The 26,004-nt window shown below is 44.6% G+C and overlaps 1 protein-coding gene across 5 annotated transcripts in view; it reads right to left on the reverse strand.

Annotated features, from left to right (window-relative positions):
* Window positions 1–23,165, reverse strand: part of SLC4A11 (solute carrier family 4 member 11) — a 252,289-nt gene extending 229,124 nt beyond the window's left edge. The window contains exon 1 of one of the 5 annotated variants that reach the window (XM_065597279.1): window positions 22,646–23,165. In XM_065597279.1, the coding sequence (XP_065453351.1) occupies window positions 22,646–22,703 (58 nt within the window). In that variant the 5' untranslated portion in view covers window positions 22,704–23,165. Of the gene's footprint in view, window positions 1–21,743; window positions 21,829–22,645 lie in introns of those variants that run through there. The other 4 variants (XM_065597278.1, XM_065597281.1, XM_065597280.1 and 1 more) reach the window with 4 other exon arrangements.
* Between the last annotated feature and the right edge of the window lie 2,839 nt (window positions 23,166–26,004).

The raw sequence follows: 26,004 nt of genomic DNA on the forward strand, positions 1-26,004 counted from the left end.
ACTGCTATGATTCAAGAGGTTGAATTCAAGAGAACTGAAGGTTACCATGGTGAGTGGAAAACCCCACACTAGAAGCTAACATAAAAAGGGTAACCACACTCAGACTAGAAAAATAACTAGAAAATAAGCAATAGCGATTGGTTTCTTCTGGATTCACATTGTGACTTGCAAAGAGGTACCAGCAAAAACAACTAGATAGAATTCTAATGAAATCTAATCCCCATCCCACCGGGTCTTCTCATCTGAAGACTTCTGTAAACATTGGTGGTCTTGTTAAGGATGATAGGGAAAAGAAATATTAGACTTATCATATAAATACCTTCTTTGACAGAGACACATGATAGCCATCATCATCCTCACCATCTACCAATCCATACACACTGCCAGTGTTTCACAACAAGTCATTACATTTTGTATTCCAAAGATTACTTTTCCCATTTCAATACAAGGTCACCAAAACCAACTGATTAACAGGGTTATTTAAATCCACTTAGTCACGATTATTACCACCACTGGAGAGGGCACTGGCAGCATGCCAAATATCACAACAAACCCTCTGGACCTGCATCTTGAAGAGCATGGATTATATTCAGCTGATTCAAAATGTTGTTACATCCGTTACAATCTGAACTGAAGATCAATTCTCAAGTCCAAACTCGCCTAAGACAGTGCGTAGCCAAGTTGATGCAGTGCATTCAGAGGATTATACATCAGCCTGACAGTATCACATCAAACATTCCCCTAGAGCAGGGGTTCTCAACCTTTTTCTTTCTGAGACCCCCACAACATGCTATAAAAACTCCACGGGCCACCAGTGCCACTATAACTCTTTTTCTGCATATCCAATAGATTAAAAGCCAGGGCTGGCATTAGGGGGTAGCAAGAAGGACAATTGCCTGGGACCCCACCCTACAGGGGCCCCACAAAGCTAAATTGCTTGAGCTTTGGTTTCAGCCCAAGGCGGTGGGGCTTGGGCTTCCGCTTCAGCCCAAGGCCCCAGTGAGTCTAACACTGGCCCTGCTCTCTGGTTTATTTTGGCAGGCCCCTGAAACCTGCTTGCGGCCCGCCAGCGGGCCCTGGACCCATGTTGAGAACCACTGCCCTATGGAATATAGTCAAAGCAGCACAACTCCTCTAGTGTGGATGAAGTTATAATTGCTAAAATGGTGCTTTATCCCAGTATAGTTTATTCCCCTAAATCTATGGGAATAAAGTTATACAGGAATAAGCACCCGTATACCAATATAACTCGTCCACACTAAGGGCTGTACCAGTTAAATAATTTTGGTTTAAAAAAAAAAAAAGAAAAGAAAAGGGCAGGCCTCTATTGGATCAGTACACAAGCTATGCTTAGGCCAGGTCTATAGAATCCTTTAAAATGTTACTGCCAAGTCTCTGGGAAGAAGTGGCCCTGGATCAGATGAGACAAGGCATCTTTGAAAAGGCCAGTCACTGAGACCAGTTCGGAATGGCCACTTCCACCTGCAGCAGGACAAGTCATACACCTCCAGCAAGAACAGAAGGACGAGCTCTTAAGGCTCTTGTCTTGCTCCAGAACAAAGGAAAAACATGTCAGGACAAAGCCAGGGGAACACCACTGAGGGGAGAACTACCAATTATCTGAGAGCAGAAGCTCAGGGCCACTGATCAATAGCCGAATTTGGAATGAAGAGGGGCAGATTGTTAAAGGGCACTGTGGAACTGTTCTCTCTCAAGAGTGGCTGGAGCAGCAGTAAATTAAGTCTGGGGCATGATGTGCTCCTGTGAGGAATTCCTTCCACAGATGGCGCTAAGAAGAGAGCCAACTGAGAAGGTTCTGGAAGGAGCCACGGTAGTGGCAGTTGGAATGGAACCCTGAGGTGGGACTTATGGCCAACTTCCAGCGTCTCAGGGGGCGAAGAGTTTGTGAGCCAAGGAAGTCCTCAGCTTGTCTTTTGAGACCCAAGGGTGAGAACCCTGCACATCTTGCAATATTTGGCGGGTTTTTTTTAACATGACTCCAGGACCAGGGGCTTTATGTGGAAACCTCAACTCCAGTGTGTGTGGGGGGGGAAATGATTTTAAAAAAATGCTTGCAAGCATTCAGAAAAATAATCAGTCTCTGGTTTTGCATATGGTATTATTATGTAATAGAAATTATATAGAGTAGCTTAAACTGGACCACACTGAACATGCGAGTCTTAACTTTTGCATTGCCTGGCTTTTACAAAAATGTAGCTGTGCAAACTTAACCCAGCCTAGGAACAGGTGAATATATTTAATTGATATATGGGATGGCTAAGAAGAATAATTCATGCCACTTTGATTATAAAGCCTGTGTTACATACACGCAGTAGTGTGATCTTACGCAAGAGTTATTTCTCCAAAGGTTGCTAATAGAATTTTTAAGAACTCTGAAAGAAAACATTTATCAAAAGATAAGCTAACCTGTTTTAACAAAGACACTATGATGAAGTAATAATAGACCATTAGGAGCAATCAGAGGCTGTGAAAGCACCACATCTGAGAGAAGAACAGAGCTATTAACTGTTCACTTTTCATCAGAGACTAATTCTTTCCATTCAGTGCATCCCAGGAAGGCAAGCCTACAGCAAACGGCCATTCACCTTGCAGCCAATACATTTCATTAAATATTATAAAGCGACATTTGACTATTACATGCATTTTTGAACCCCGCTTCCCTCAGAGACATTTGAAAACTTAGAGATTAGTTAAGTGTAATCGCTGCTCTCAGGAGATCTACATTGTGACATTCTTGGGGCTTACGCTTCAGTGGGGAAGTTGTAAACCATTGCTTGGACAAAGGATTTAGCAAGCTAGTCCATGCAGAGGAAACAATCTACTGCCATACACCCCTATGATGCTATATAAATTATGCAGTACCAGTGCTTTCTACTAATGTTGCCTTTTGAAGGAGAAAGGCGCGCGCACACACACACACCCCATTTCATATTACAGATACAAAATCAGAGCTCAAAAACTAGCCCAACGACTAAATCCTTGATTTTATTCAGCTTCTTTCCACTGTTTCTTTCCCGTTTCAGATCATGGCATATATTTTCCCAGGTCATTTTCAGTGCCTCCTGTTACTTCTCTCCCCACTTAAACCCCTTCCTCACATTATAGCCTTTATCTGCTCCCCTGTTTTCTTTTCTGTTTCACTCACCTTTTCAACCACCTATTTTTCTAACTTATTTCCCCTCACTTTTCCCCTCCCACCTACCCAGCTGCCACTGACCAAATAATGCTGCAGAAAATCCGAGTTAGTCATTCTGACCACTCTGTTTCTCCTCTTCAAGGAGCTTCATGCCCACCCTCAGCCATGACAAAGTTTCTATCCACACAGAGCCCTACTAACAAGAGTTGAATTTTTTACTGTCATTCCTGTAAACCCAACATAGCTACTGAACAGTTAGATGGATTCTCTACTGCTTCGTGCAAAGATTTCAATCAAGTTCACATTGCTGAATTATTACTGAGAGACAAAGTCCAAATTGATTTTCAAAGCACAAATGGAATCTGCAGTGCTGGGAGTGAGAAAGGTCATCCTGCCTCATCCATTTCCTTCTGCTTTCCCTGTCTGTTGACTCTTGTCTTATATACGTAGGCTTGGTCTATACTTAAAGATTAGATTGACTCAGTTATCTTGCTCAGGGTTTTGAAAATGTTCACGCCTGGAGTACCATGGTTAGGTTGACCTAACTGCTGGTGTACACCCAGCTAGGTCAATGGAAGAATTCTTCCATCAACCTAGTTGGCACCTCTCAGAGGGGTAGCTTAACTACATCAACAGAAAAACCCCTTTTGTTGATGTGGAAAGCATCCACACTACAGCACTATAGCAGGGTAGCTGCAGCTATGCCGCTGTAGTGTAGACATGCCCTTCGACTATAAGCTTTTTGGGAAGTGGAGTCACTTCTTCTATAGGATTGTTGCTATATGAAAGCAAGGAGATGTCCACCTGGATTGTTGCTATTTTCCCTCCCACCCTGAATGTGGAATGTATTGAGTCTAGTGAAGATAATTTCTATCCTTTTTCCTTCCGGGGAAAGACAGAAGTAGAATTTTCTCTAAGTAGTAATCCAACAATTATTGAGAAACCTCTTCTGGATTGTCTGGCATGTTATCTTTGAATTACACATTCTTGTGTATTTTTGGCTCCCAGGACAGAAAAATATATAGGTACAGTTGGGCAAATAACTGATTTTTCGGTTTGTTGGCAATTTTGAGACGTCAAAAAACAAACAAAACGTCCAGTTGAACTAAAATGTTTTGTTTTGATTGGTCATTTTGTAATATTTTTGAATTTTTACAATAAAACTAATGGATATTTCAAAATAAAAAATACATTTCAGATTGGAAAGTTGAAGTGCTTGCTTTTGAAAATGTCAAAGTTTTGGTTATTTTGGAATTTTTTCTTTATTATGAACAATTCTGACAAGAATTCACAAAATATCTGTGTCTTATTGAATCTGCATTGTTCACTGAAAAAAAGCTTTGGTTAAAAAATTCTGCCCTAGTCTACTCCAAGTCCTGTTCCACTTCAGTACCAGTGATAGCTATCATTTACCTCTGGTGCAGTCATCCTTATCTCTTTCCTTGGTCCCTCTGATCACTACATAGTATAGCATGGTTAGCTGCAGCATTTCAACAAAACTTCAGTTTATAGACTTTTGCTTTGCTCCATAGAGAAGACTTCTAAAATAACTAACTATTATCCCTGCTAAATTAAGGCTGGAAAGAACAACAGTGGTCCAAACCTCATGCACAAGTTCTGAAGTCTCCCCAAAGATCACTCTTTTTTTAATCTGCTCTTGACAAAACTTTGATATCTATATCAAATATGGCTCAAATGAAAGTAACTAGCAAAAAAGATAAGCAAAGGCAGTTAGAGCCAAACCCAGAAGCAATGCAAGTCAGACCCCCTCACATTGGTAAATAGGTGTAATGTACATATTAGGAGAGACTAAGACAGGAGCTATGAGTTATGCCTATCTAGACTCCTCCTAGAGTCACATCTGAATGGGGGCAATAGGCTCTATTGGACAAATATTGGGATGCTGATCATCTGCAATTGACATTGATTCCAACAGGTATTGCAAGTTGTGAACATGTCTTAGGAGTTTACTCTATATTTGCTGTGCTTTTGCAAATTACCTTTGAGTTTCATATTTTTTGTCTTCATCTGATCAACAAAAATAGCAACAGATCCGTGCTAGCTTCTTTCAGTTATCTCAAAGGAAAAACTGTGCACCTCTTTCATGTTCCACAGTATTAAGATTCACATTGATCATGTATGGAATCAATACCAGTGACATAGCCACACAAATACTAAGTGAGAAAGAACATACTTCTCAGCCCTCCATCTCCAATTCAGCCACTGCTATCGGTTTACATAGCAATTACTCAAAGTATATGCGTTACACTGAATAGCAGCAAAAGGGTTATGAAATAGTCTACAGTGTAAACACAAAAAAGCGGAGAGTAGTTTTGCTGCAATCCATTTCCCTCCTGTGTGTATTTAAACAACAGCAACAAAAAATCAATGGACCTTCAAATAAAATTTCAGTGTAATTTAAATACATGATAGTCTATAAACTATTATTAAAAAATAAGACTTGAGTGTTTTCACTTTTAATGAATTCACTGGGTTTCCTGCTAGGCATAACACTGACTGAAAACTTCAAGGAATGCACTGGTTGTGATGAGATCTGGAGTATAAATGTCTTTCATTAGGCAACAAATCAGACTTTAAACAGGAAATGTTTATTGACTTTATATTCACTCCATAAAATGTTTACATGACTAGAAAAGAAACAGGAACTCCGAACAATTCAGACTGGATATTAGTTTAAAATAGAAAGCTGAATTCAGTATAGAATAAGTGTCCACTTGACTTGAGAGAGACAAGATGGGTGAGATAATACACCTTATTAGACCAACTTCTGTTGGCAAAAGAGAAAAGCTTTCTCGAAAGCTTGTCTCTTTCATCAACAGAAGTTGGTCCAATAAAAGCTATTACATCACCTACCTGGTCTCTTTCTTATCTTGGGACCAACATGGCTACACCACCACTGTAAACAACAATTGATCTTGAACATTTGAAAATTTGAGCCTTGAAGCTGCAACGTAAAGCTGGAAAGAACTAGAAAAATCTAGTTCTCAAGCTCAAGGAGGTTAGCCACGGGAGGGTTTTGCTTTCACTGACCAGAAAATCAAAGGGTATGGGTTAAAACCATATTGATTTTAAATGAAGCATAACAACAACATCACATTACATCAGTAAAACATGTCCCAACTGCTTTACAAAGTGAAGGTGTGCTGTTTAATTAAAAGGTGTTTGTTAAATAGGTGCAATTGTGTGTGTACACATGCATATTGGTTTAAACCTGGCTTATTCTGGTTTAGGCCTGGTCTACACTGGGGAGGGGAGAGGAGCGGAGGAGGAGGGGGGAAATCAATCTAAGTTATGCAACTTCAGCTACGTGAATAACGTAGCTGAAGTCAACGTACTGAGTTCTACTCACCGTGGTGTCTTCACTGCAGTGACAGTTGACTGCTGCCGCTCCACCGTCGACTGCCTGCGCCTCTCGCGGCGGCGGCGTACAGGAATTGACGGGAGAGCGCTCGGGGGTTGATTTATCATATCTAGACTAGACGCTATAAGTTGACCCCCACTGGATTGACCCACCGATCCAGCGGGTAGTATAGACATATCCTAGGTTTGAGTTGATAAGTTTATAGGTTCAAGCTTAACTGAGCTAAGAGAATCCACACACAAATTATTTTAAACAGGTGCAATTTTAAGTGAAACAGGTGCAACTTCTGTGTTCAGACAAGCCCTCAGTGTCTTGCCCATGACCCCTCAATGGTATAGTTGGTAACAGAACCCAAGTCTCTTGACTCCCAATCCAGTGCCCTATCCAATAAGCCAGTGGTTCTCAAACTCCCCCCCCCCCCCCCCACGGACCACTTGAAAATTGCTGAGGGTATCGGCGACCACTTAATGACCTTTCCAAATGTTGTTTGTACCATTAGCTAACTATTGTAAAGCATTTTGGATAAAAGCACTACATAAAAAAAATAAAACATAATAAACATTTTTTGTTCTACAAATAAAAGCACAACACTCATATTTTAATATCAGTAGTCTTCCTTTCTAATGCGATGGATGTGCCCTCTCTCCCCTGCTGCAGCAGGCCCCGAGTGGGGGCTGGGAAGGGGCTTTCCCTCTCTCTCCCCCCCACTGCAGCAGCCCCTGAGCTGGGGCTGGGAAGGAGGGGGGTCTCTCCCCTGCCACAGCAGCCACAGAGCTGTGGCTAGGAAGGAGGGCCGTCTCTCCCTGGCAGCCACAGCTCTGGAGCTGGGGAAAGTCGCGTCTTTCTCTGGCTGCCGCAGCCCTACATGTCCCATTTTTGCCCCACCACCTCTTCCCACCCCACTGCCCCCTCCCACCTGCACCCTATTACCCCCAAGGCCACCATCTCACCTTACATGTGCATCTTCTCCAGGGTCCAGGCACCTAATTAGTGAAGACACACCTGCACAGCTCCACTAATTTAAGTGGGTGACCCTTCATTCTCTCATGTGCAGCTGCCCAGGCACACACCTTAGAGGGAACATCCTCCTCTCCATCCAATTCACAAGCATTTCTGTATTGCCAAAGCTGCAATTTTCACCCAGCACTAGTAAGAGCATTATAAGGGATGGGGGAGAGCTAGTTACACGATGTTTAACAGGATACTATAAATAAATACACGGATGAATCTTTCATTGTTGCCCTTTTCTGATGCGAGTGGCTAGTCAAAGTTCAGGGCCCTGAGGATGTTTCAGTTGGGAGTACAAATTGATGGAGTCTGGTATTTTCTTTGATGCAATCATGTTTATTTCCAAGGGATGTACAAGTTATTTCTCTGAACACAGGAACGAAAGAAAAGTTTGTTAGCCTCGCAGCAACACGTGAGCTTTCTTGCTTTGTCTTGGTTCATTCTCTCTCCCTCTCTCACACACACACACACACACACACACACACACACTTTAGTCACAACAATACTCAGCAAAAGCCCCTCAACCTAGTTTAAAACTCCTGAGTGGGGTCACATAACCCTTTTTTCTTATGTGCAGGTTTTGTGATTTACTTATTCTTACAGTTATGCTAACTGAAGTGTGCATTCACAAGCATCAACCTTACTCAAGGCTTTAACTCAGCCCATAACAAGGTTTAACCCATCTTGTAACATTTTGATTTTACTGAGAGTATTCCACATATCCTCAGGATAGACTCAAGGAGCTCCATCTACTTAGCTTAACAAAGAGAAAGTTAAGAGGTGACTTTACCACAGTCTAGAAGTACACGGTGAACAAATATTTAATAATGGTCTCTTCAATCTAGCAGATGGTATAACATGATCCAATGGCTGGAAGTTGAAGGTAGACAAATTCAGACAGGAAATAAAGTGCTCATTTTAAAGTGAGAGTAATTAACCATTGGAACAATTTACCAAGGGTCATGGTGGATTCTCCATCACCGACAATTTTTCAAGCAAGATTGGATGTTTTTCTAAAAGATCTGTTCTAAGAATTATTTTGATCTGCCCGTGTTATGCAGGAGGTCAGACTAGATGATCACAATGGTGTCTTCTGGCCTTGAAATCTATAATCCTATACCGTTTAGATTATTTAGATAAAGGTAACAGAAATTGCAAAATATCTGACATGTAAGTAAAGGAAACTAGAAGTTCTCATACAATATTGTGGTAACAAGAGGCCTAATCATCCCTCTCCTACTACCACTGAGAGCCACAGTCAGAGGGTCCTCTCTCTGTACAGATCTCATGCTTCTCAGAGGTAGAGAAGGAAGCAGTTTCCTCCTAGACATTATCTCCCCTTGGACAAGTGTCATGTTTGTGCGTGCAATTCAGACCAATGAGGGGCTGTCTCACCAGTGTGTCCTGTAACCCCGAGTGCTTTAAAGTGCTCTGCAGCTGTAGCTCCCTACCTGAATGCTCCCAACCACCATACAAGCATGCGCTGTGCGTTGAGCAGGCCTGGATCAGCAACTTTTTTTCCAGCAGCTGGCTTGTTACACAGTCTCACACTGGTCTCAACTAGCCAAGTGACTCCCAACACACCCCAGTCCTGAATTTCCCCAAAGCCCTCTGCTGTGAGATGTCCAACCCTCTCCTGGAGCTTTCAGAGGAGTAATAAGGTTAGTTGCTCCTTTAAAGAAAGGAAAGGACAGCAGCTTGTTGCTTTAATTGGAGTTAATAATCACTTCATGTCAAACACAGTGCTGGGTTGATTTAGACTAAAAGTAAAACAAGGGTATTTAATGGAAAAGAGAGGTTTTAAGTAGGTTCAAGTAGAAGGGATAAAGTTAGAAATGGTTACAAGCAAATAAATGTAAAATATTTTTTCTAGCATCTAAGACTTAACAAGCTACAGCCTTGGTTGAAGGTAGATTTCTTACCAATCTCTTTCTTTCCAGCTGTGGCTGACTGTCTGTCAGTCAGGACCTTCCACAGAAGCATAAGGTTCTGGTTTCCCTGGTCTTTCTAGGTAAAGATCTTTGCCTGAGCAGATTTTTTTCCATTTATATTTGGCTCCTAGAGACTTCAACACCCTTAGTTGAATACTCCATCTTTCTCAGCTTGTTAAAGCTCTGCCCCCTTGAATCTGTACAGTGATTAGGGTTGCCAGGCGTCTGGTTTTTTACTGGAATACCCGATTGAAAAGGGACCCTGACAGTTCTGGTCAGCACCGCTGACCGGGCCTTTAAAAGTCCGATTGGCAGTGCAGCGGGGCTAAGGCAGGCTCCTTACCTGCCCTGGCTGTGCGCAGCTCCCGGAAGCAGCCGGCATGTCCCTGCAGCCCCTAGGCACAGGGGCGGTCACGGAAACTCCGCACGCTGCTCCTGCCTTTAGTGCCAGCTCTGCAGCTCCCATTGGCCAGAATTACGGCCAGCAAGAGCTGCGGAGGTGGCGCCTGTGGGCATGGGCAGCACACACCACGCAGAGCCTCCTGGTCCCTCCACCAAGGGGCCAGACATGGCAGCCACTTCCGGGAGCGGCGCAAAGCCAGGGCAGGCAGGGAGCCGCCTGAGCTAAGCGCCCCCGGTCAGAGCCCACACCCCAATCCCTTGCCCCAGGTTGAAATCCCCTCCCCCATCCAAACTCCCTCCCAGACCCTGCATCCCATCTCAGGTCGGAACCCCCTGCCGCACCCAAACACCCTCCCAGAGCCTGCGCCCTGCACCCCCTGCCCCACCCCAACCCCCTGCCCCACCCCAAACTCCCTTCTGGAGCCTGCACCACAACCCCCCTCCCATACCCCAATCCCCTACCCCAGCCCTGAGCCCCCTCCGCACCCTGAGCCCCTCATTTCTGGCCCCACCCCAGAGCCTGCACCTCCAGTTAGAGCCCTCACCCCCTCCCGCATCCCAACCCCAGCCCAGTGAAATTGAGTGAGGGGGGGTGAGAGCAAGTGATGAAGGGAGGGGGACTGGAGTGGGGGGAAGGGCCTCAGAGAAGGGGCGGGGCATTGGGGAAGGCAAGGTGCTCAGTTTTGTGCAATTAGAAAGTTGGCAATCCTCAACAATAATGGATGCTAAGATGGCTTCTCCTCTCTTATATTGTCACAGACTCACTGCTGTTTTGTCCCCAGGCTTAGGATGACCTCATGCTGTTCTTCCTTTCCTGTGGATGTCCCATCCCCCTGCTGATTCATATGTAAATAGAGCTTCCATTGTTTTTGGTCATGCCTTGTTTAGTTTCAGTGGAGACAGGTAGATAGCTGCCTTCCCTTCTGTCTGGGAGAAAACCTGTTTCTCCCTTTGTTTGGTCACAGACTTTAAAGCAGAATATCAGAAGTATTCATAATTCCTCATATAGCATAAATGCCTACATATCACAATGGTATTGATCACTGGTGTGTCATTAGCATTCATAACAGATCTTACTGTATTATATAAAAGTGTACAGAGTAATATTGTGTACAATCAGGTGACTCAATTACTTATTATTTTAGCTTCAGGATGCTTCCCCCACCTGGACACTAGATTGATGACTTTATTTACTCTTTATGTAAATGTGGCTTCACAGGCTCTGCCTAGGGTTGACAACTTTTTAACTGCACAAAACAAAACACCCCTGCCCCACCCTTTCTCCGATGCTCGCTCCATCCTCCCTCCCTCTGTTGCTTGCTCCCCCCCCTCACTTTCACCAGGCTAGGGCAGGGGGTAAGGGTGCAGGAGGGGGTGAGGGCTCTGGGTGGGGCCAGGGATGAGGGGTTTGGGGTGCAGAGGGGGCTCAGGGATGGGGTAGGGCGTGCAAGCTCTGGGAGGGAGTTTGGGTGAAGGAGGGGGCTCTGGGATGGGGCAGGCTGTTGGGGTGAAGGAAGGGGTGTGGGGTCCCAGCAGCACTTACCGCAGCTCCCAGGAAGCAGCCACCACGTCCCTGCAGCCCCATGGCGCATGGGTGGCCAGGGAGGTGCCGCACACTGTCCTCACATCTCACCAATGGGAGCTGCGGAGCCGGCACTCAAACGGGGGCAGCGTGTGGAGCCTCCCTAGGAGCTGCAGGGACCTGGTGGCCACTTCCAGGAGCTGCGTGGAGCTAGACCAGGTAGGGAGCCTGTCTTAGCCCTGGGCCCCCGCTGCACCGACGACTGGAGTTTTAACGGCCCGGTCGGCAGTGCTGACCGGAGCTGCCAGGGGTCACTTTTTGACCGGGCGTTCCTGCTCTGCCTGAGGACAAGCAAATACACATTCCTTTGTCTAGGGCTGATTGGGATCATGCCTTGTTTTCCAGACACATTTTAAGACCATAATGCTAGCGTAACCCATGAGCCTAATAGGGAGCTCTCTCTTTAAGAGTCCCATTGTGGGGAGGTAGGAGTGAGTTGTGTCTGGGTCACTGTTGCTAGGCAGATTTAACACTCCACATCCAGAAGCTTCTAGAATTGGGTGTGGTAGTTTTGGGTCTGCTCCACTGTTGCTGGGGTGAGACTCCCTGAGGCCTTGTGCCCTGGGTGAGTTGGGAGAACCCGAGCCCAGGAGCAGGCAGCAGGCTGGTTGGTGTCCCTAACACCGAAGCATTTTGCAGCAGGTTAGTGATCCTGTCAACCCTCTAACCGGGAAGCCTGGGCAATGCTAATTACTGCAAGGGGAAATCGGGAGGGGAAAATAACTTCTGCTGTTTTAACTGTAGGCTTTGAATGTGGTTTTGATTTTAGCCAAACTGTTCTAGTTACACTGTCTAGTCACCGACTTTTCTTTACATGTAGCAATGGGGAAAGAGTCATTTCTATTTTGCTATTCTCGGTTTTGTATTTTCTTGTCACCGGGTTTTCTTTAAATCTAGACACGTAACTGAGTGGTGGGTTAATCAGCTGGCTGACTGGCTAGCAGTGATTTCAGCACAAGAAGAGTCTGCCTGGATTCCAGCTGAAGATTCCGACAAGCAAGGGGAGGGAAGAAGTTGTTTTCTTTGTTTATGTATAACTGAAGGTAATGTCTGTGGATTACAAAATAGCCATGACATGCTGTAAAAATTAGATTGTTTGTTTATAGACTCAGACTCATAGACTTTAAGATCAGAAGGGACCATTCTGATCATCTAGTCTGACCTCCCGCATGATGCGGGCCACAAAAGCTGACCCACCCACTCCTGGAATAATTCTCTCCCTTGACTCAGCTGTTGAAGTCCCCAAATCATGATTTAAAGACTTCAAATCGCTGAGAATCCTCCAGCAAGCGACCCCTGCCCCATGCTGTGAAGGAAGGCAAAAAAACCTCCAGGGCCTCTCCCAATCTACCCTGGAGGAAAATTCCTTCCTGACCCCAAATATGGCGATCAGCTGAACCCTGAACATGCGGGCAAGATTCTCTAGCCAGACCCTCTGGAAAAAGTTCTCTGTAGTAACTTTTAATATCCCATCATTGACCATTGTTACTAATTACCAGCGATGGCACGTTATTGACCTATTGACTAAATCACTTTATCCCATCAAACCATCCCCTCCATAAACTTATCAAGCTTAATCTTAAAGCCAGAGATTGTTTGTTTCTTTATCATAAGATTTTATAAAGTCATTTAACTCTGGGTCTCCAGCTACTTTTCTACGGGAGTTGGGTTTTTTAGGCACTGGAGAAGGGCAGTGAAGTATATAGGCGCTGACATCATGGGTGTTCCGGGGCTGGAGCACCCACAGGGAAAAATTGGTGGGTGCTCTGCACCCACCGGCATCCAAACTCCTCTCCCCACCTCCGCCCCCTCCCCTGAGCACGCCGCATCCCTGCTTCTCCTCCCAGTGCTTGCCACCGCAAAACATCTGTTTCACGGTGTAACAAGCTCCAGGAGGGAGTGGGGAGGAGCGGGAACGTGGCGTGCTCAGGAGAGGAAGTGGGGAAGAGGTCGGGGTGGGGATTTGGGGAAGGGGTTGGAATGGGGGCGGGGCAGGGCTGGAGGGGTCGAACACCCACCAGGGCCAGCAGAAGTTGGCGCCGATGGTGAAGTAAACTCTAGCCCACCCAAAAGGTTACACTAGTATGTACAAAGCTATGGATATATGCATCTCACAAGAATATCAACAATCAGTGAGTTATTGGTTTTGCAGTGATATGTTACATGCCACCTTTTGGTATAGATCAATGACAACTGTGTGTTAGATGTGGCATGTCAGGCCTGGCAAGTGTTCCTGACACAGCGTAGCTGAACCCCCAAAAGGCCTCTGTCACAACCAGACACTCTGGAAATGCTCTGTAGAAATAGGGATATGAAGCTGGTTAGGAGGTACTCGGGGAGCAGATGGGCAAGGCTGGAGATGGATGGACACACACGCACCATTTCCTATTTGTGTTCCTGTCACCATGTCAATTAGGTTATTAATCTAACCATTGCTGCAACAGATACTGCGAGGAGTATTAACAGAGCCATGTCAGCATTTGTCTCATTAAATACACTCGTTTGGTGTAATCCAGTGCAGATTTATGTTCCATTTTATTCATTTTTAATTGCAAATTGTTAAATAAGTGTTCCTAGAGTTAAACAGAGATAGAACCAATGTGTGACATCTGGAAGCATTGGTCTTAATAACATCTCTTTATGGGAACAGTGATGCAATTTTTTTTTGTTCTGGGAATGTATTCTCATTCGTTCCAAATGCCCGGTGGGTATTCCAAAAGCTGCACAGACATCTGAAGACGGAGAAAAATTATTCAAGCTCCATCAGATCTTGCTGGAAGATGCTGCAAGTCCCGTATGTAAATTTTCTTTCTGAGGGTCTGTCTACACTGCAGGCAGGCATGACTGCAGCACATGTAGATATATCTAAGCTAGCTTTGATCTAACAATGGCAGTGAAGCTGTGGCAACACGAGCTGCATAAACCCACCCAGGACCCTGGGTATGTACTCAGACAGCTAGCCCATGTTGCCCTGGCTTCACTGCTATTATTGGGGGGGGAGGGATAGCTCAGTGGTTTGAGCACTGGCCTGCTAAACCCAGGGTTGTGAGTTCAATCCTTGAGGGGGCCACTTGGGGATCTGGGGCAAAATCAGTACTTGGTCCCGCTAGTGAAGGCAGGGGGCTGGACTCAATGACCTTTCATGGTCCCTTCCAGTTCTAGGAGATGGGATATCTCCATTAATTATTATTATTATTAATTATTATTTGAGCTCACTACAGCACAGATATCTTGGGTAGGTCTACACATGCTGCAGTCACACCTCTGATTGCAGTCTTGACGTACCCGAAAAGAAGCCTCACACCAAGAGGCGCCAATCTAAAGCTCTGACATATGTCTAACACAATGCCACAGGAATTATGCAATAGAACTGCAACAGCACTTCTCCCACACACATCTCACCAGTCAAGAGAATATGGATTAAACACTCCACCCCCAAAACACCTTCCTACCACTCAGAAATCAGCTACACTCAACAGCTTCAGAACTCCACAGATGGCCACTCAAACAGAAGGGCTTTGCAGTGTGGCCAGAAGGTCAATAGATCTGGGCTACTTTAGGCTAACGGAGATGGGGCATTCCAAACAAAGGGGCCACTTAGAATGCTCCTCCAGCAGTCCCTTGCCCTTTATAGGCAAAGATCATGGGGGCATTTCAGCTGGATCTTAACTGCAGGAGGATGACATAGGGAGAAATATGGTCTCTCAGGTAAGCAATTCCAGGTCATTTAGGGCTTTTTAAGAGTGAAAAATATCAGTGTAAGCCCAGAGCCCAATTAACAGCCATGCAGATCCGGGAGCAAGGGCCTAACATACCCATGGCAAAAAGCTCTTACCAAGCAGGTTGACATGTTCTACACTGGTGTCGGTTTTCAAATGGATTTAGTATGTAACCCGGCATGAGCACAATACAGTTGTCCAGTAGACAGGTGACAAAAAGGCAGCATGGTACCAAAGTTCTGCATCCAAAAGGAAAGGCCATGAGCACCTGACATGTTGCAGATGAAGACAGAAAAGCAATCTTAGACATGCTACTATTTGATCATCAAGAAGCGGCTGGGGATGTAAGCAGAGCCCCTTAGACCTTGCTCACAAATGTTAGCTATACTCCCGCAAAGCAGAGGAGAGACCTGGAGCCAACTCAGCCCTAGCTCCTCCAACTCCTCCACTTACCTGCCCCATAACCCGTCGTCACCACCTCAATCATCCAGGAGTGAGCTTCTGCCAGCTCGCTTTCATCCATTCCTTAGTCAAGCCCAGTCGCTGAGAAATGCCTTCCACTGCACTTTGCAAATCCAGTGACAGAGCTATAAAGCTGGATGCCATCAGCAAACTGAACACCCTTTGGCTCACGTCTCCTCACTAGGGGCTCAATCCAGCCAGGTGCCAGGTATTCTGTTCCTGCCCAGCAAAGCACTTTTAAGTGCAGCTTAACTTCATGCACATAAATAGCCCCATTGATGTCAATGGGGCTAGTCACATGCTTGACGTTAATCAAGCGTGTCGTGGAGAAAGTGAATAAGGAAGTGTTATTTATCCCTTCACATAACACAAGAACCAGGGGTCACCCAATGAAATTAATAGGCAGCAGGTTTAAGACAAGCATCAGGAAGTACTTCTTCACATGACGCAGTCAAGCTGTGGAACTCATTGCCAGAGGATGTTGTGAAGGCCATAAGTATAACTGGCTTCAAAGAAGAATTAGATAAGTTCGTGGAGGATAGCCATTGATTGACCTATTAGCCAAGATGGGGAGGGACGCAATCCCATGCACTGGGTGTCCCTAAGCTTCTGACTGCTAGAAGCTGGGACTGGGAGATAAGGGACGGATCACTCAATAATTGCCCTGTTCTTTCCCCTCCCTCTGCAGTTTCTGGCATTGGTCACTATCAGAGGACAGGATATTGGGGTAGATGGACCATTGGTCTGACCCAGCATGGTCGTTCTTATGTTTAATGTGCCCACATGCTTTCCTGGATAAGAACAGAGTGCCTGGCACCTGGCAGGATCTTAATTGTACATAGGAGGCTAGTGGAACAACCGTGGGAGCTAGTGGAACAACTGTGGGGAGCAAAAAACCTTGTAGACCCCACATAAAATAACTCACAGTGCAGGAGAGCATTTGGACAATACTATCCTCTGGAACCTCTGTGGGAGAACAGACTGAAGGCTCTGAAGTGCAATTGTGTCCACACCTACCGAGAACTGGGGTGTCAGTACCATCTTGTAAACCACAGGTCTTTGGCATGAGTCTGGCCTATTCTGCCTCTCCTGGAGCACAGAACACACGTCTCAGACTGGCAATAAATAAATATTGCCCTCACAATCCCACCTCCTGTAAGTATATGGACATAATCAAAGATGGTTAAATATGAGAGTTTTGCCTCCCTGCAACAAGTGATAATCCATCCTTAGCCTATTACACTGAAACTAAATACTCCAGGAGCTTTCCAAACAGTAAGTCCTTTTTAATACCTTACTGACTACAGTAGATAATGTAGCACCTAAGTGAGGTGGATTAGGTAGCAAAATGTCAGCCTAATTCATAAACTCCTTGCTCTTTAACAGTCTATAAACATAATTTGCATGTACTTTTTGGGGCATAAGACACTGTCCATTATCAAGATAAGTCATATTTAAAAACTCCTTGCCTGTTTTATTAACATTGTAGAACAGGAAGAATTTTTAAAATAGAAAGTTTACTTTTCTGTGCTGACTTTTGATATTGTGCTCTGCTTGACGAGCGCAACTGGAGTGGTCAGTTTCACTTTCTGGTTCTAATAAATTAGCAGGATTGAATGAGGTTTGGCAAACTTCAGAAAAGCATAGAGCATCTTCTTCAACCAGGCTTTTAGTTAAACTATTTTTTATTAATGAGAAGCCACTAGCAGAACATTGCACCTACTAAATCCCAGAGGTAGCAGTTTGACAGTGGAATTGTATTGTCATCAGTTGTTGGTTTTAGGGATGCAAGGTGCCTTTATAGCACACTGGGTGTTATAAAAGAATACAGATAAGTACCACATTTGTCACATACAGGTTTCCAGCACGCTAGAAAATTTTAAATGAGAAATCAACTCTTTCTTTTCATGAGAAATTTTGTAAAAAACAACAACACTATATTGGGAACTTAAATGATCAACTTAAAAAAAAAAAGAAGAAACCACACTTTTTTTTGTTACAAGATTAGAATAACTGAAAGATTACAGAAAAATAGTTTCCCCTAGTTTATTTACTTTCTGCATTTGACAGTATTGGGTGTCAAGTGACAATCACACACTTCTGAGTGGATATTTCATGCAGCAAAGGAAAGACAATTAAAAAAAAAATCTAGGAAACTTAACTTTAAACCACAACATCAGCACAAGAACTATGGGGAAAGGGAGCCTCAGACCCAAAGTACATCTCCCATGAGGTAATATGCCACATTAGGGAAAACACAGTTTAATGTTGGCTTGATGCAAAACAAAATATTTCACATCAGTTCAATCAACCAAAATATTTCAACTCAGATCGAGCTCCCCTGAAACAAGAAGTTTTGATTTTCTCCCAATAGTAAAATCTACAATTTTTGGCAACAATCTAATTTTCTACAGGATAATTTTTATTTTGTGGACATTGCTTTTCCTGTTGAAAAGTCATTTGGATGGAAAATTCCCAGCCAGCTCTCATAAGAATATGCAGCACTTGCGGGTGCGACACTAAGCATACCACATACTACACATACCAAGGACATTGGCTGTATAGTAAAAGTGTGCTTCAAAAAGGAGGAAGCATAGAAATGAACTCAAAGCCCACTGTTCTGTGTTGGAATCTTTCCATTGGCTTCAATAGGCTTTGGATCAGATCCTAGAAGAACAGAAATGAATAATGTTTTGTAGCAGGAGCAACTGTGTTGGGTGTGATAACGTCTTAACTACCACTGATTTGGGAAGACATCCATGCCTGTGCCATATGGAAGTATTGTGGTCATCCTAATCTTATGGTAATTTGCATTCATTCGCCTCGCTACACAGACACAAGAGAAATGTAATAACAGATCTGTATGACTGACAAAAGCAATCCATTTATTTCATTAAAACCAAAGTCTGAGCGATGTGTAAAACACAAGGCACAGACAGAATGTAATTGGCAAAAGCCAAGCAGTTAAAGAGACCCACTCCTTAGAATGCCTTTGTAGGAAGCCAAATGATCAGAGAGGAGTTGGGGGGATGACAAGGACCCACATCTAGGAAACACCACAGCATCAGCAAAGTTCAGAAGAGTAATTTACTCTTAAGAGACCTGGCCACATTTCTAAGCAAAATCCACATCTAAAGGATCTTTATGTCTAGTTCTGCATCGTAGAGCATTTTTCTTGTAAATTTTAAATTAAAGCCACTCGATCAGATCTCAGCTGGTATAAAGCAACTTTGCTCCAACTGACTTCACGAGACTATGGAAGGTTTCCCCCCCCCCCTCGCGCTTCAATTTTTCCTTTTTTAAATTTGACTGAAGAACACAGTTTGTGTTCAGTTGTAGCTGGACAGGATGGGACCTCAGTAATAGTGCCTGCGCTATTTTGTGAAATCAGGTGGCCAACCAGCCTTCAGAGAGAAAACACATCCTGATGTTTGGCTGTTATAGCAAGAAAGGACGGTCCAATGGTTAGGACATGAGCTTGGGACACAGGAAACTTTGAGTCCCTGAACCCTTGTGTGATTTGAGCAAGTCACTGAGTTTCTGTGTCAGTTCCCCGCCTGCAAATCGGGTAATAGCACTGCCCTACTTGTTGTGAGGATATGTACATTAAAGATTTTGAAGTGCTCATCTACTAGGGGCTGCATGAGTTCCTTAGATAGACCAATGTTGTAGATTCTTATGGCATTAAGGAAGATGTATAATTACTTTGTGCAATACATAAAGTAAGTTATCATCCCCCTTTTAGCCTGTTTCACATACCACGTGCTGGGAACACTCCAGGGATTTGGAGGTGAAAGTGATGGCAAGCCAAAGATTCTAAAAACTGAACCAGAAAAAGGGTGGGTATATTAGATGTATAGGATGATGAAGAATACACAACTATTTACTGAGAGTAACCGTTTTCTTATTCCGTATGCAACAGGAGACAGAGAGTGAGGAGTTGTCAAGAAAGTTGCAGGTGACTTTGAGACAGTTCTCCCAGATGCATTAGAGGAACTGTAAAATCTGGCACAGAAGGAACAATAATCCACAGTCAGAAAAGTTACTGCTGCTTAAACAGGAAACCCTTCTTGCTGAGGACTGTCATAGCCACAGTTTGCACTTATGATTAATGCAATGCAGTTTCATTTAGAGTACATTCCTGAGGTCTTGTATCTGGTGTAGCTTTGTCTCTTTCTTTTTTTCATTACAGCAGGTATATTGCCCTTTAAATCATGGTATTGGTACCAGGAATAAACACAAACTTAGGAATTTTTAATTTTTCAATATCTGTTTAGTTCAGTTTTTCCACTTTTAGTTCAGACTAGCAAAAATAAATTCACATAGTGTCGAGTGGTTCCTTGTCAGTTACTAGAGAAGATCAGTGCATTTCTCAATTCCATTTTGTATTAATTTAAAGTTAATTATAGAAACTGCAGACTGCTGATTTGGAGTCTTAAGGGGTCTAGTTTCAGTGTATATCTGTAGCTCCCATTGATGAGTTACACATATGCCAATAGCAAGAAGACATGTAACACAACAGCTTGTTTGGATGTATAACCAGGGCTCAGGCTATGTCTACACTAGACAGTTTACAGTGGCACAGCTGCACCGATGTCAGATTAACTACTCCAGCCCCCGCAAGCAGCAGTAGCTATGTCAGTGGGAGACGGTCTCCCACCGATTTAGTGCTGTCCACCCCAGGGCTTAGGACCTTGTAACTTAGGTCGCTCAGGGAGGTGATTTATTCACACCCTCAGCAATGCAAGCTGTAGTGTAGACATAACCTCAGTTACTTAAATTAGATTTTTGTGAATTGTAGAATTAAGTGTCACTTTCAAAGGGAAATTTCAAATTGTTTTTTGATTTGTGTATTTTTTTTAATTTGTAGTTCTGTAATACTAAGCTCTGCAAGAGAGTAAGTTATGATAAATATTTTAGCCCGACTGACATTTGCCACATTCAAATGGCCTCTAGTCTCATTTGAGATGTATAGGGGATATCTGGGGTCTTTTGCTCAAGTTCTGGGTGAACTTTACTTAAAATTAGTGCAAAGCTTAAAAGGATGAAACTCAAGTGCCTGTTATGCTAGGGTATGGATTTTTTTTTAATAAAATCGTGCTTGGAAGAGGGCAGCCTGGGCATCTTATCTTTCTCTTGGCTTAATCATTTCATTTGAACATGCTATCCTAGCAAGAGAACAGGCACATGGTGTAAAATATTTTAATGGTTATATGCTTTCTTGCATGCACCCTAAGCATTTCTTTGGGATACATCCTGCTGACTTGGAACAAAGGATAGCACATATATAACCCCTAACAATCCCAGGCAATTCATTCAAAAGCCTCCTGATGATGGGCAAATCAACCTAGTTCAAGTCTTTCACTCCTGAAGACCTGGATTCAAGTAAGGGCTTTAAGGTTAAGTGAAAATAAACTTGGTCGTCTTGTCGTGGCAGAAAAGCTTTCTAGCCCACACAGTGGAACTAAATTTGGCACCAGCGTCAGTCTGCTTAAGAGAAGCCCAGGATTAGACTATGATAGTGCATCTCACTTCTAATTTGATACAGTGGAAAGTGGCATAGTCAATCCAATACAAGTGGAATACTAGGTGGTAGTACCGCAGAAAAGGATCTGGGGGGTAACAGTGCATCATAAATTAACTATGAGTCAACAATGTGATACAGTTGCAAAAAAATGCCAATAACCTTCTGGGGCGTATTAACAGGAGTGTTGTGTGTAAGACACAGAGGGTAATTGTCCTACTCTCTCCTCCCTGCGGCGGTTGCTCCTTGCTGGTCGGGAGCCATTAGGGGAGCAACAAAAATGCAGGAAGAGAGGCAGCCCAGTTGCCCACAATCCCGCTGCCCCAGCATCCCGAAGCAGGGACAGAAGGGGAATCTCACAGCCTGCTTACAGTCACCTTGGAGACAAGAGATCCCAGGGAAGGGCTATGGTTGGGGGTGGGGAGGGGAGTGGCAGGTATAAGTCTATGAAAGATGCACCTTCAAGATTTCCAAGTCACTGCAATAGAACCAGTATCTTGTGACCCAGTTCCCTCCATGATAAGCCTCTATTACTCAGTCCTTGAGCCCTTTCTAGGGAAATTAGGCCAACATTACCTGTGTGTATGTGGGTGGCAGGAAAGATCCTAGCCCAATTCCCCTCAGCAATAAGCTGGTAGCCTCTGCTAGTCTTGTCTGATTTCCCCACTCAGCAATGGGGGAAATTAGGCCTTAAGTAGCTCATTTTACAACATACCAATTGGCCAGAACAGATCAGACCAGTAATCCATCCAATCCTTGACCCTGTATCTGACAGCAGCCAGGACCAGATGAATCAGAGGGAGGTGCAAGCAACTCTGTGGTAGATAATTATGGAATAACTTGCCCATGGGTGTTGGGAAGAAACTTCAGTTAGTAGTTGGCTTCTGCCCTCAAAAATGAAGGTTCTACATGTTGTTGTTTTTAAAGTATCCTCTCTAATGTAATTTGGGGTTTTCACATTGCTCTTACAAATAATGACACTAAGCAATCAACTAACCTCTTGTCCTAACCGATGCCACCTGGCCCCAAGGTCCATTAGGCAAAAGCTATTTCCTTTGATCACTTTAAGATGTGATGCCTTTGAATTTCATTGAGTGACCCCCCTGTTGTCATTATTGTGTACACATCTACCATGTTGCCTTTCTAACTAAATAGCCCTTCTCTTTTCATGCTCTCTTTATAGGGAAGTCCCTCACTAACTCTAGTCATTTGGCCATTTGTCTCTGAATCTGAACACTGGGTGGCAGGGAGCACAACATTCCAAGTAGAGATAAACCACCAATTTATAAACTAGCATCATGTTTTCAGTTTTAGTCTCTAGCCCACTCCATCTACCACCTATTATTTTGTTTTCCTTTTTGACCACCCATTGCACATGAACCAGAGGCTTTCACTGTGGTGTCTTTAATATCTCCCTGCTCTTTGAGCAGCTGCAGTTAATTGAGAAGCCAGCAAAACATGAGTAATTCAATTCTTACCTTCTTCTATGGAGAGGAGATTTCCCTCACTCTCCGTTCTCTTTGACTCAGCTTTCATCTTTTAAGAGGGCAGGATTCAGCAGAAGGACCAAAGCTGCCTTTTCCTCCCTTCTCTGACCCTTAGACTTGTGGGAAATGAGTGGGGGAGGGAGTTTCCCACCTATAAACACCCCTGCAATGTGCCTTGGAAGGTCAACCTGTCTCTGTTGTTGGGTGAGAGGAAGGTACACAGGAGGGAAGCTGCTTCACCTATCACTAGTGGTGGGTGTGTGAAGGGAACAACCCATGTCTTCCACTCTCCCCTTAAGGTGCCACCAGTTTTTCCTCAGGGCTCATTGCTTTACTTAGGGCTCCCCTGCTCACAAGCCTGCCGCTCAATTTTGGGTCCTAAGCTGAGGAGAACTGTGCAGAACCCACCTGCTCCGATAGAGCTCCCAACCTACCCTAGTGCTTTTCAAGCAGGAAAGAGGGAGGAAGGGGAAGTGGTGTTAGCAGCTCACGCTGCTGGTGCTGGTTTAACTGTTGCCTCCTGGAATCTTCCAGGAGTTTGAAAAACAAACCAACCCCTCATGACAGAGTGGCTGGTTCTGTGTTGGAATGAGCTCAAAGAAGAGCTGGGTACAGGTGATCCTGTTAGCTCTAAGAGAGGTGGAGCTGTGAGAAGGCACAGCCCACCTGTGTGCTGCTGAGTTCTGCCTCGAGGTAGAAAAGGTTCATCATTGGGTCAGAAAGACACTGTTTCTCAAAGGTTTTGCCTTGGAGCTAGTTTTTGAAGGGGCTGGATGAGGGAATCAGAGGCAAGATTAAGATAGGAATGAGTGAGGTTGTGAAAGCTCCTAAAATGGGGTTGTGTTTTGGGGATTTTCAGGGGCTGCTTGAAGGAAGAGCCTTTGTAATGGGGCAGTGTTTGCAAGCTGCATTCAATTTCTGGGACACACTTTTGTACTTACTGAACATTTCTGCAGGGGATCATTTTAGGTCTTGAACTGACTACAATACCCACAAACACCACGCTCCAGCTGTTTCCCCAGAGCAACTGCCCCTTCACAGTGTCAAAACACCATTCTGTGCGGTGCATCTTCTTTTGTAGGGTCCCCTGATCAAAAACAGGCCAAAGCCATATAAATAAAAGAAATATAAGCCATCCATATTGTTATTATAGAGACTTCAGTGGCCTCAAAGGCGTAGTGTGATGCCACAATCCTGAATCTTGAGGAGAGAAAATGCCCCCAAAGACTTATTTAAATAAAAATAATTCACCATTAATCATTTGCTCTTGATTCAAAAGAACATAAGAACGGCCATACTGGGTCAGACCAAAAGTCCATCTAGCCCACTATCCTGTCTTCCAACAGTGGCCAATGCCAGGTGCCCCAGAGGGAATGAACAGAATAGGGAATCATCAAGTGATCCATCCCCTGTCGCCCATTCCCAGCTTCTGGCAAACAAGACATAGATTCCAAGACCAGAAGGGACCATCTAGCTCAGTGGTTTTCAAACTTTTTTTCTGGCAACCCAGTTGAAGAAAATTGTTGATGCCTGAGACCCAATGGAGCTGGGGATGATGGGTTTGGGGTGTGGGAGGGGGTGAGGGCTGGGGGAGAGGGTTGGGGTGCGGAGGTCATGGCTGCAGGGTGGGACTGGGAATGAGGGGTTCCGGGTGTGGGAGGGGGGTCAGGGCAAGGGGTTGGGGCACAGGCTTACCTCAGGCAGTGGTGCAGCGTGGGTGCTAAGGCAGGCTTCCTGCCTGTCCTGGCACCGCATAAGATCAGCCATATTGGGTCAGACCAAAGGTCCATCCAGCCCAGTATCCTGTCTACCGACAGTGGCCAATGCCAGGTGCCCCACAGGGAGTGAACCTAACAGGTAATGATCAAGTGATCTCTCTCCTGCCATCCATCTCCACCCCCTGATGAATAGAGGCTAGGGACACCATTCCTTACCTATCCTGGCTAATAGCTATTAATGAACTTAACCTCCATGAATTTATCTAGTTCTCTTTTAAACCTTGTTATAGTCCTAGCCTTCACACCCTCCTTCAGCAAGGAGTTCCACAGGTTGACTGTGCGCTATGTGAAGAACATCCTTTGTTTTAAACCTGCTGCCCATTAAGTCCTGGAAGTGGCCAGCAGCAGGTCTGGCTCCTAGGCGGAGGTATGCAAACGGCCCCACACGGCTTGTGCCTGCAGGCACCGCCCCCCAACTCGCGGAGCCGATGCTTGGGGCGGAGGCAGTGCGCAGAGCCCCATGACACCCCTGCCTAGTATCCGGACCTGCTGCTGGCCGCTTCTGGGGTGCAGCGCGGTGTCAGAACAGGTAGGGACTAGCCTGCTTTAGCCGGGCAGCACCACCGACTGGCCTTTTAATGGCCCGGTTGGCAGTACTGACCAGAGTCGCCGCGACCCAGTGCCTTACATTCTGCGACCAAGTACTGGGTCACAACCCACAGTTTGAAAACCACTGATCTAGCTGGACCTCCTATAGAATAGAGGCCAGTAAACATCCCCAAAATCCTATGTTACATGACCCAGGTCTGCATCATATGTCCCTTGTATCACACAACTCCAATTCGTGTCACCATCCTTTTATTATGTTACATCCAGAAAAACTATGTTAAAAGTATAGTAAGATTGCAAAGTTAAGCAGTCTAACATTAGGAGAGGTTTCCTGTGCAACCTTAATTCAGCTCCCTTGTGGGTATGCATTATGATACAGTCTTTAATGACATGATCACATACTATTTTTTTCTTTAGGACCCTGCCTCATTCAGTGAATAGGTAGTGATTCAATATTTCTTTTTATGCTGCCCATTCAGTGGGTGACCCATTGTTTAATGCACACCATTCTGTCTCTGCTCAGAAGATAGAATTATGAATTTCCTCCTGGTCATTTCTCTGGGGTTTTCACCATAGTATCTGAGTGTTTCACAAACATGAATGGCTTTATTTTCACCTCACCCCATGAGGTGAGGGGTATTATCATCCCTATTCTACATAGGGAGAACTGAGATTGGAACCAAAATTGCCAAAAGTGTCCACTGATTTTGAGTGCCCCGTGGAGACACTGCGTGTGCGCATCTCCTCTGCACCTGGTTGCATATGAACACAACATGGCCGCTATCTGTAGCAGGGAGAGCAACTTCTCTCCCTTTAAAGGTGCAGTACACAGAACTCAGGTCATAACAGAGACCAGCCAAATATGCTACACTGATCAGGAATCCAGAGGGGATATTCCCCAGCATATTGCACCTACCTTTTAAAGGAATTCATAATTACTAAAATATATGAATTCCATATTGAAAAGAAGTAGGGTATACTGTTGCTAATGCTATGGCCAGAACTTTGAAGTAGTGGGATTGA

Source organism: Chrysemys picta, chromosome 5, assembly GCF_011386835.1.
Source record: "Chrysemys picta bellii isolate R12L10 chromosome 5, ASM1138683v2, whole genome shotgun sequence".
NCBI classification, from domain to species: Eukaryota; Metazoa; Chordata; order Testudines; family Emydidae; genus Chrysemys; species Chrysemys picta.